At 39.2% G+C, this 12,352-nt stretch overlaps 1 protein-coding gene across 1 annotated transcript in view; it reads right to left on the reverse strand.

Moving 5' to 3' along the window:
• LOC105978508 (protocadherin alpha-8-like) overlaps window positions 1-12,352 on the reverse strand; it is a 35,073-nt gene that overhangs the window by 4,122 nt on the left and 18,599 nt on the right. Inside the window, exon 2 of the mRNA XM_030888652.2 lies at window positions 9-380. Coding sequence (XP_030744512.2) covers window positions 9-380 — 372 coding nt within the window. The remainder of the gene's footprint in view (window positions 1-8; window positions 381-12,352) is intronic.

Genomic DNA, 12,352 nt, shown 5'->3' on the forward strand with positions numbered 1-12,352 from the left:
GTGAAGATGTGGCTGCCCGGCGGGTTGTTCTCCTTCACGAACACCGTGTACTCGGCCTGCGCGAACGCGGGCGCGTTGTCGTTCACGTCCGCCACCTCCACGGACACGTGCGCCGTGGCCGACAGCGGGGGCGAGCCCCCATCGCGCGCCGTCACCTCCAGCTCATAGGCCGCCACGCTCTCGCGGTCCAAAGCGCTGTCCAGCACCAGGGAGTAATAGTTCTTGAAGGTGGACACCAGCTTGAAGGGAGCGGTGGGCGTCAGGGAGCAGGTCACCTGTCCGTTGGCCCCAGAGTCGCGGTCGGACACGCTGAACAGGGCGATGACGGTGCCCAGGGGAGCGTCCTCTCGAACAGGGAGGGAAAGGGAGGTGACCACTAACTCAGGAGTATTATCATTGACATCCAAGACGTCTATTAAGACTGTGCAGTGACCAAACATTGGGGGGTTTCCTTTGTCGACTGCTTCTATTTGAATTTTATATAACTTAGCTTCTTCAAAATCAATGTTTCCTTTTACTTTGATTTCTCCACTGCCTGAATCTATGAGAAAAGAGGCTTCGATATTAGGAGCGACACCACTTGCGAAGGAATAAAGAATGTGGCTGTTGGAGCCCTCGTCCAAATCTGAGGCATTTACTCTGATAATTGGTGTGCCTTTGCTTGAATTTTCCAGTAATTTTACACGGTAGACTGCTTTATCAAAAGCTGGGGCATTGTCGTTTGCATCCAGCACAGTAATATGTAACTCTACGGTTCCTGTCAACTCTGGTTTGCCTCTATCAGTTGCTTTGAGTATCAAGAGTAGCTTTGAAGCGACTTCCCTGTCTAACGATTTTTTTAATACTAGCCCGAGCGGTTTTACCTGCTCATCTGTGGTCGGTACGTCCAGCGAGAAATACTCATTGGGGCTTAGTCGGTAAATCAGGACTTCGTTCTCGCCAACATCGGCATCAGAGGCGCCCTCTAGCGAAAAATGAGAGTCAAGAGCCCTAGTTTCGGATATAAACAGATTCTTTTGTGTTTCTGGAAACACGGGCGGGTTGTCGTTAATGTCCTTCACCTCCACCTCCACGTGGAAAACCTGCAGCGGCTGCTCCACGATCACCTCCAGGTGGATGCCGCACGCCGCGCTCCGCCCGCACAGCTCCTCGCGGTCGATCCGAGAATTCACAAACAAAATGCCATTCTGCAGATTCACCTCCAGAAGGTCCCCGCGGCCCTTGGACGCCACGCGGAACAGGCGCGGCACCAGCTCCGCCAGCTCCAGTCCCAGGTCCTGCGCGATGCGGCCCACGAAGGTGCCGTGCTTGGCCTCCTCGGGGACGGAGTAGTGGAGCTGCCCGCTGCCTTCCTCCCAGGCGGCGAGCAGCAGAAGCGAGAGCAGCAGACCCCGAGTGCATAACTCCCCTCTCTGAGGACTCAACATCGCCCACAAAGGTGATCTCCAAAACAAGACTCTTCACATTTACAACATCGGGCCTTCCAACTCAAGGATAAAAATCTTGCTGCATTTTTAAGATGGTTGAAAGGATCTCTCCACCGTAGCATCCGGCATGATGGAGTTGTTCTGCGTGGTGAGTGCTTGCGGCTGTTCTGCACAACCTCTGAAAAAACTCTTTCCACCGAGTGAAGAGCGACACCTTGTGCCTGAAACTGTGAGTGTGTACACTACAGGCAACACGGTAAAGGGAATTTTAAAGCGGGGGGAGATGTTATATATTTAATACCGTATTCTGAAATAACGTTTCCAAAATGATTATTTAAGGATGAGTCCAACTTTTAGTCATGCTATATATCTGATAGAAACTATGTGGAAACTATTGTTTATTTCCTGATTAACATTCGTTTTCATTTCAATTTTTGGAGTTATAAAATTGTCCTTTTACTGGCCTGCATACACATTAATGAGAAATACTTCGAGTCTATGGATATAGCCTATGAAAATAAGCGTTAAGCATTTCCTAAAAGTATTATTATTTTTCATGCAAAAATATGATTGTATTTTATTATATTTAACAGACAGTCACCCTTGTTGCTTTGCTGCCAGGAAACTGAAAGGCAAATCGGAAGGTTAATATAATAGCAACTCTTTCGTCCTCACATTCTGCACATTGTGTTCTGATCTACATGGGCTTGCCTATCTACTCCTGCTTTCTCTAGTTCTGTTTCTCTCTTGTGTTTACATTTAATTTTCTCCTTGTTGCAAGCCACTGTGTAGCCATTGAAAACAATAAGAAAAGCAATAATTATATTTTGAACTAGGGCAGTTTAGAGTATAGACTTCACAGAGTAAAACATTAACCTAGATTAAGTTTATATTTGACATGTGTAATTTCTCATTTAAATCACATTACATTGCTAGTAGTAAAATATGACATATCATGGATTTGTCAATAACACACATGGATTTCAGTCTATAGAATGAAAGCTGCCTTTTTCAAATACAGAATGAATTTCAATATCTTTCAATGAAATAAAACGACCACAGCAATTGATGACATACTGGTATTTCCAAGTGATCAGAATTGGTTTGCTTAATCTAGTCAAGTTATAGCCATACAAAAAGCTGATGTGTTTCTTAGTAGAAGAATCCTGGATTTGAGATCAGAAACTCAACCAAATTAAGAAAAATAATATGTAATTATATCTCCTCTTAGTGGCTGTTATTGTGTTAACACAGAAAGTATACAATTCAAATAAACACCAAATGAAGTTAGTGTTTGTGGAAATGTAATTTTCACAGGAAATAGGTTAACAAGAAAAAAAATCAGAAGCGCTGATATGTGTTTTCATTGCTTGACATTGTAATTGGGCTCCGTTTTCTTTGTTTTTTTCAATGGCCTTGGGATTTTGGAAAAATAACTCAGCAGAGGTCTACCAGTTAAAAAGTTATTTATCCTGAGCGTAACTCTAGCTGGAGTACTTCATTGTAAGCTTCCATGATTCCTCGTCATCAAATATTATTATTAAAGTGGCCAAAAATATCTTTCTATTTGTAGCTCAACATTATTTTCTTTATCTTCACTGCTTAACTCTATAGTCTACCCCTAATTTCATTTATTGTTTCATTTTGGCATAGTGAGTTATGCTTTGGGGTGCTAATCATAAGATCAGCAGTTCAAAACCACTAGCTGCTCTTGAGGAGAAATGAGATTTTCTACTTTTATAAAGATTTACAGTCTTAGAAGCCTACTGGGGGCAGTTCTGCTCTGTCCTATAGGACCACTCTGAGGTAGAATAGACTCAGTGGCAATGAGAGTTTAACCATCATAGCACTATAAGCTAGATACAAAATTCTGCACTTAAAAAGATAAAAAATAAAGATACAACTACTAGTGTCTCCTCATTGGACCAAAGAATATAAAAGAATCAACCAAACAATTAGTTCCAAAGAACTAATGGGCCACAAGAATCTCAGCATCTGCTACTCCGAGACCAAAAGAACTCGAAGGTGCCCAGGTGCCACTATCAACCACTATCAGCCCTCTGATCAGGATGACAATAGAAGACCCTGGAGAGAAGAATCCCAATACAACACCCTGAGAATTCTAGAACAAAACAAAATCATAAGAAGGCCAGAAGTATTAGTCTGATAGAGAATAGTGGAACCCCCAAAGTATATCCCTTAGACACATTTCAAACCTAGAACTGAACAAATCCCCAGGAATCAGCTTTCAGCTAAAACAGTAAAAAGACCTAAAAAGTGAACCCAAACCCCCATGCATAGACTACTCAGAACAATCAATCATACAAGACCAAAAAGGCAAAATTTAAGCAATAGCAAAGCCCAGAAGGAAGAAACAATAAAGAAGGATGAATGGAAATGGTTACCCCTGGCAGGAAGTGTGAAGAATGTGGTTACATGGAAGGGATTGCAAATAATGTCACAAAGGAAAATGGGCATAAATTTCTGAATAGGAAACTAATTTGCTCTGTAAACTTCAACAGAAATGAGATTTTAATATTTTTTATTTGAAAAGTGAAAGGAACAGACATCACATTTACTGACACTGAAATCTGGTATGCACCTGTAAAATAATAGGGCCTTTGAATCAAAACATAGCATGAAGCCAGGTTACACTAGATCTCACATGATATTTGAAGTACTTTGGGTTTATTTAGGACAAAAGGAAACAATGGGTGGAGGGAGGGTGGGCTGGAAAGAGGGAACCAATTACAAGGATTTACATGTGACCTTCTCCCTGGGGGACGGACAACAGAGAAGTGGGTAAAGGGAGACGTCGGGCATGGCAAGATATGACAAAATAATAATTTATAAATTATCAAGGGTTCATGAGGGAGGGGGAAGTGGGGATGGAGGGGAAAAATAAGGAGCTGATGCCAGGGGCTTAGGTGGAGAGCAAATGTTTTGAGAATGATGAGGGGAATGAATGTACAAATGTGCTGTACACAATTGATGTACGTATGGATTGTGATAAGAGTTGTATGAGCCCCTAATAAAATGATTAAAAACAGGAAACAATGGATATCCAGCACTTCATTAAAATTGAGGATTGAGAGATTAGATGCAATGTGGAATATTCAAAGGTAGAGAAATGAACATGAGAAAGCTTACTCACACAAGATGATGATATCACATATAAGAATTACAACCAGATATTCATTCATAATTACTTTCTGTTGAACCTAAGTCATTTTTTAAAAGTTTGATCCTGTGTATGGCCTACCTTTTAAGTTTGGCCAGGATGTTTCAGATGTGACCATCTCAACAGTCCCTCATATCTGTGCTTTCTTGGAACTCATCTTCAGGGTGGGTTTGAGATCTGTCTCTTGGCTAAAGGCAATTAATTAATGGCAATGTTAGGGGGGGGTTGCCAGGTGCCATCGAGTTGGTTCCGACTCATAGCGACCCTATGTACAACAACAAAACACTGCTCTCCTGCATCAACCTCACAATTATTATTATGTTTGAGGCCATTGATTCAGCCATTGTTTCAACTGATTTTGTTGAATGTCTTCCTCTTTTTCACTGCCCTACTTTACTAAGCATAACGTCCTTCTTCAGGGACTGGTCTCTCTTGGCAACATGTCTAAAGTATGTAAGACTAGATCATACCATCCTTTCCACTAAGGAGCATGCTGGCTGTACTTCTTCCAAGGCAGATTTGGCAGTTCATGGTACTTTCAGTATTCTTTGCTGCCACCACAATTCAAATGCATCTGTTCTTTTTCTGTGTTCTTTATTCAATGTCCACCTTTCACATGCATATAAGGCAATTGGGAATACCATGGCTTGGATCAAGTAAACCTTAGTCTTTAAAGTAACATCCTTGTTTTTCAGCACTCTGAAGAGGTCTTGGCAGCCGATTTACCCAATGCAATGTGTTTGATCTTGACTGCTGCTTCCAGGAACATTAATTGTGGACCCAAGCCATACGAAATCCTTGACAACTTCAATCTTTTCTCCATTTATTATGGTGTTGACTATTGGTACAGTTGTAAGGATTTTGTTTTTCTTTGCATTAAGTTGTAATCCATACTGAAAGTTGTAATCTTTTATCTTCATCAGCAAGTACTTCAAGTCTTCTTCACTTACAGTAGGCAAAATTGTGTTGTCTATATATCATAGGTGGTTAATAAGCCTTTCTCCAATCTTGATGCCATGTTCTTCATATAAGCCAGTTGTGTTGATCATTTGCTCAGCATACAGATTGAATAACTGTGGTGCGAGGATACAACCCTGACACACACCTTTCCTGATTTTAAATCATGAAGTATTTGCTTTTGCTTTTTGAACAACTGATTCTTGATCCATGTATGAACACACTTAAGCATGAGAACAATGAAGAATTCTGGAATGCTCATTCTTCTCAAGTATATCCATAGTTTGTTAGGATCCATCCAATCGAATGGCTTGATATATATAGTCAATAAAACACAAGTAAATATCTTTCTAGTATTCTCTGTTATCAGTCAAGATCCATCTGACATCATCAATTGATGTTGCGTGTTGTTGCATGTCCTCTTCTGAATCTGGCCTGAACCTCTGGAAGCACCTTGTCACTGCAACTATTATTGGATCTTCAGCAAAATTTTACTTGCATGTGACATTGATGCTATTGTTCTATAGTTTGAGCATTCTTATGAGTCACCTTTCTTTGGAATGGGTACAAACATAGATCTCTTCCAGTCAGTTGGGCAACTGGCTAACTTCTAAATTTCCTGGCATAGATAAATAAGTGCTTCCTCAGCCTATTGAAATATTTTCTGGTATTACATCAATTCTTTCAGGCTTGTTTGGGGCTAATGTTTTCAGTGCAGCTTGAATTTCTTCCTTCGGTACTATTGGCTCTTGCTCATATTCTACCTCCTGACATAGTTGGGTGTCAATAAGTTATTTTTGTTAGTTATTTTACATATTCTTTCCATTTTCTTTTGACGCTTCCTGCATAGTTCATTATTTTTCCCATAGAATCTTTCAATGTTGCAAGTCAAGGCTTGATTTTTGTCTTCAGTTCTTTCAGTTTAATATATGTTGAGTGAGTGCTTCCTTTTGAATTTTCTAACTCTAGGTCTTTGCACTTGTAATATTTGGCTTTTTCTTCTTGGAGCTCCTCCTGGAAATTTTCTGTTCAGCTCTTTGACTTCATCGTTTCTTCCATTTGCTTCAGCTACTCTATGATTAAGAGTAAGTTTCAGAGTCTCTTCTGACATCCACTTTGATCCCTTCTTTCCTTTTTTTAATGACCTTTTGCTTTCCTCGTGAATGATGTTCTTGATGTCCACCCACAGTTCTGTCATTTGTGTTCAGTGAATCAAATCTGTTCTTGAGATGTCCTCTAAATTCAAGTGGGAAAGACTCAAGCTCATATTTTGGCTCTAATAGACTTATTTAGATTTTCTTCAACTTCACCCTGAATTTACATTTAATGGCCTGTTCCATCATTGTCCCCTGGTTTGGTTTTAGCTGATGATATTGAGCTTCTCCATTGTCTAGTCTCACAGATGCAGTCCATTTGATTTCTGTGTATTCCATCCATGTGTAATAAATAACCTCAATATCACTGTTACATTGATTTTATAAAATTTGCAACAAATACTGAGGAACTTTGTGTCTGACGTTTACCAAACGAATCTTGTTATCCTTGCAGTCTAGCTCTATGGTTTTTATATCCTACTAGTGTACACCAACGACTAGTATTCTCTAGTACATCATTATTTCTCAAAGATATTTAAAAAGCTAAATAAATCTCCAAGCCATTCTTAGAAACCCAAGAGGTCGTTCCAAATTGCTTTTGTTGTTAGATGTCATCAAGTTAGTTCTGATCCATTGACACTTTATGTGCAACAGAGCAAAACACTGCCTCGTCCTGGGCAATACTATCAAATGTTATGTTTGAACCCCTTGTTGCAGCCACTGTGTCAACCTATCACATTGAGGATTTCCTGTTTTTTCTGAACCTCTACCAAGCATGATGTCTTTTTCTAGGAAGTAGTCTCTCCTGATAACATGTTCAAATAATGTGGCAGGAAGTCTTCCTATCCTCCCTTCCAAAGAATGTCCTGGCTGTGCCTCCTCCAAAATTGATTTGTCTGTGTTTCTGGTGCATTCAATATTTGTCTTCAACACCACAGTACAGATGCATCGATTCTTCTCCAGACTTCCAGCGTTCACATGCCTATAAGATGATTGACATTACCATGGCTTGGATCAGGTACACCTTAGTCCTCAACGTGCCACCCTTGCTCTTTAACACTTCAAAGAGGTCTTGTGTGGCTGATTTGCACGATATAGTGTAGTTTGATTTCTTGAGTGCTCCTTCCATGAATGTTGACTGAGTCTAAGTAAGATGAAATCCTTAAGAATTTCACTATTTTCTCTGTTTATAATAATGAGGTCTTTTGGTCCAGTTGTGAAGTGTTTGTTTTTTCTTTCTTTCTTTATATTGAGTTATAATCCACTTTGATTATTTTCATCAGTAAGTATTTCAAATTCTCTTTGCTTTCAGCAAGCCAGGTTAAGCTGGATGCATGTTGCAGGCTGTTAATAGACCTTCCTTCTCTCCTGATGCTGCTTTGTCATGCAGTGAGTGTAGTCTCTCAGGTTTTTTGGTCAGCATACAAATTGAATAAGTGTAGTAAAAGGAGACGACTCTGATGCACACTTTTCCTGATTTTAAATCATACAAGATCCCCATGTTCTGTTTGAACAACTGCCTCTTGGTCTATGTACAGGCTCTAATTGAGCACAATGAAATAGTCTAGAATTCCCATTCTTCACAATGTTATTCATAGTTTGTTATGATCCACATAGTGGAATGTCTTTTCATAGTCAATAAAACATCCATAAATATATTTCTGGTCTTCTAGGCCTTCATCAAAGCTGCAGCTGATATCAGCAATGATATCCCTCATTTCCAGTACTCGACTGAATCCAGTTAGAATTTCTGACAGCTCCTGTCCATATACTGCTGCAACCATTTTAAAATTATCTTCAGAAAATGTTTACTTACATGTGAAATTAATGATATGATCCAATAAGTTCTGCCTTCTATTGGGTCACCTTTCATTGAAATGGGCACAACTATGGATCTCCTCCAGTTTATTGGCCAGGTAGCTGTCTTTCATATTTGTTGGCATAGATTAATGAGTGTCTCCAGGGCTATATCAGTTTTTAAAAAACATTTCCTTTTTTTTTTTCATCAATCCTTCATCCTTGTTTTTTGATGATGCCTTCTTCAGTGTAACTTCTTCCTTCAGTACCACTGGTTCCTGGTTATATACTCCTTTTTGAAATTGTTAACGGCCAATGAATTACTTTTGGTGTAGTGGCTGCATATTCCTTCCATCTTCTTTGGATGCTTCTTGCATTGCTCAACATTTTGCCTAAATAATCCTTCAAAAGTTCAACTCAAAGCTTGAATTTTTCTTCAATTCTTTCATCTAGAGATATGCTGAGCCTGTTTCTTTTAATTTCCTAACTCCAGGTCTCTGGACATTTCATTATAATGTTTTTGTTAAGTCGTTTCAAGCTGACTTTTGAAAATTTCTGTTCAGCTCTCCCAAATTATCAGATCACTTTTGTACCACTCAACATTGGATTAATGAAATTCTATAACTTGCTCGGTGATGTTCACTTGCCTTGTTGTGTCTTATTCAAGTATACGCAGTTATCTGATCCCAAATTATTTGTTCAGTTGGCACAAACGTCTCAATCACCAGTGATACTGAGGAAGCCTGAATCCTTGAAAGTCTATACATATCAAAATATTTCATTGAAATATGTATACATTTAAAACTGTCGTTGAGGCAAGCAATATTGGAAACATTTCTTGAATTCTTTGACCTTTGGTAGGGCCCCAGAAATAATCGTATTGCTTTGTATGTTGTTATCGTAGGTGCCATTAAGTTGGTTCCAACTCCTACTGACCCGGTGTACAACATAGATCCTGTACCATCTTCACAATTGCTGCTTTGCTTGAGCCTATAGTTGCAGCCCCTGTGTCAGTACATTTTGTTGAGGGGCTTCCTCTTTTTCTCTGACCTACATTACCGAGCATAATTCCTATCTCCAGGGACTTGGTCCCTTCTAATAACATGTCCAAAGTACTTGAGATGAAGTCTTGCCATCCTCAGTTTGAATAGCATTCTGGTTTTAGTTCTCTCAAGATAGATTTGTTTGTTCTGACAGCCTGTGGTACATTCAATAGACTTCATCAATGCTATAATTTAAATGCATCTATTCTTCTTCAGTTTCTTTCTTTTTGCCCAATTTCCACATGCATCTGAGGTGATAGCACCGCGTTAGGCAAGAGCGTCTTGGTTTTCAAAATGACATCTTTGCGTTCAACAGTTTAAAGAGGTCTTTTGCTGCAGATTTGCCCGATGCAATATGTTGTTTGAGTTCCTGACTACTCTTTCCATGAGTGCTGATTGGATCCAAATAAAAATGAACTCCTTGACAATTTCATTTTTTCCCTCTGTTTATCATGATGCAGTCTATTGGTCCAGTTGTGAGGATTTTCATTTTCTTTGAGTGGAGTTGTAATCCATGCTGAAAACTATAGTCTTTGATCTCCATCAATACATACATCAACTCCTCTTCACTTACAGCCACCAGGGTTGTGTCATTTGCACATCATGGATTGTTCTCATAAGCCTTCCTCCAATCTGATGCTCCACTCTTCTTCCTATAGTCCAGTTTCTCTAAGCATTTCCTCGGCTGATATTAAAACACATGCTATCCTTTTGTTCTTTTGGAACGACTGCCTCTTGGTTTGTGTGCAGGCTCCACATGAACACAGTAAAGTGTTCTGGAATTCTCATTCTTTTCAAACCACTGCTATCGAGGCGTGAGACCCTACATAGGGTTTCTGAGGCTGTAAATCGTTCTGGAACAGATAGCCTCCTCTTTCTCCCTCAAAGTGGCTGGTGGTTTTGAATCATGGATCTTCCATTAGCACTCCGATGTAGACCCGACAACACTGCCAGGGTTCCTATTCTTTGCAAGGTGTTCTATAATAACCTTATTATAATAACTGTTATATCCCACACCGTTGAATGCCTTTGCTTTGTCAATAAAATACAGGTAAACATCTTTATGATATTATTTACTTTCTGACAAGATCCATCTAATACCAGCAATGTTATCCCTCATTTCATTTCCTCTCAAATCCAGCTTGAATTTCTAGCATCTCTCTGTTGATGTATTGCTGCAACCATTTTTCTATCTTCAGAAATGTGATATTAAGGATATTGTTGGATATGTTTTACATTATGTTGTATCACCTTTATTTGTATCGGATACAAATATGTATCTATTCTGATCAGTTGGTCTAGTAACTTTCTTCCCACTTTCCTGGTACAGATGAGTGCTTCCAGCATTGCTTATACTTGTTGCTTACACTTGACCAAAATACTATCCTTATTCATAGCATATATATGAGATTTGCCACTTGGCATTTCATTTGCCACTTGGTTTTAGTATTCTGCAAGATCAAAGAAGACGATCAAACCCACTGCCCTCAAGTTTATTCCAATCCATAGGATACCCGTATAGAGTTTCCAAGACTATAAATTTTGTATGGGGCAGAAAACCTCATCTCTCTTGTACTAGAAGACAACAGTCTTCTGACATTTCTCATACAAGAAATTATTCTTCTTATTTACACTTCCAAAGCAAGTCCATAGTCTTCATAAGATAAGTCTTATTTTAGTGAATATGTAAATAATTCCCTCCATGTGGCATTGGTCAAACTAAGTACGTTATTATAAAATATTTTAAGAAAAAACATTTAACATAAAAGTTTAATGCCTGTCTCAGTTGGGACATTGTACAAAGTTAATGCTGAAACTAAGGGTGAGATATAATAATTTACCCATACATAATTTTTGTATGATTCTCCCAGCCAAGACTATGCTTGAACAGAGAAAAGACTTACTGAAGCAACTCTAGAATACAGTGGATACCATAATGGCACTGGAAGCTGAAAAATGCAGTTGAAAACCATGTCTATCATGTACTTTCTGGGTGGCACTAGGCAAAATGGATATTTATCAAGGCTTCTCTTTTCTCATATTTTCTCAGAGTTGTGTGTATTTTGCAAGAAATGACAAGGATAAAGTGAAATAAAGTATGTTAAGTCCTGCACACCATGTTTAATAAATAAAAGTAGCTCAAACAATGGTGGTCTGTTACAGTTAGTGACTAATGTTGGCTTTTACACTACAGGTTTGGAGAAAGACCAAAATGAAGAAACTAATCCTCCACATTAAATGATTGACATCTTCGTGGTTCTAAAAACACATGGTGTACAAGTACTCTGGAATCTCTTTAAAGAACAGAAGTCAGAAGAATATGGTGTTGGGACAAAAAGTAAACCTTTTGCATCAAATGATCAATTCTAAAACGTGCTCTATGTCATGATAACCAGGTAGTTCATGGTTGCCTGTTCTTATGCTTAAATTGCTTAAGGCAGTGTCATTTTGAAGACCATGAAATTTTGGTCTAATACGCATCAGTATGACAATTAGACATAGATGTGAAAAGTCTCTTCAACTGAAAACAAACATAAATTTTCCTACACTAAAATGCTTCCATACAGCCTCATGCCAACCACCATGAATTTTGTATGCAAATTACTGATACCCAAAGCAATTGAAACCTTTCAAATTGCACCAAATCAAATAGACCAAATCCAAACGCACTGCCCTGGAATTGATGCACACTCATAGGACAGGGTACAACTGCCGGTATGTTTCTGAGATTGCAACTCTCAGAAGTAAAAAAACCCTGTCTTTCTCCCACAGAGTAAATGATGATTGTTTAACTGCTATCCTTGCGGATTCCATCCCAACACGGAACCACTACACCATGAAGGCTCCCAAAGA

The sequence above is a fragment of the Echinops telfairi genome, unplaced genomic scaffold, assembly GCF_000313985.2.
Source record: "Echinops telfairi isolate 266 unplaced genomic scaffold, ASM31398v2 ScPeMD7_7469;HRSCAF=8507_0, whole genome shotgun sequence".
NCBI lineage: Eukaryota > Metazoa > Chordata > Mammalia > Afrosoricida > Tenrecidae > Echinops > Echinops telfairi.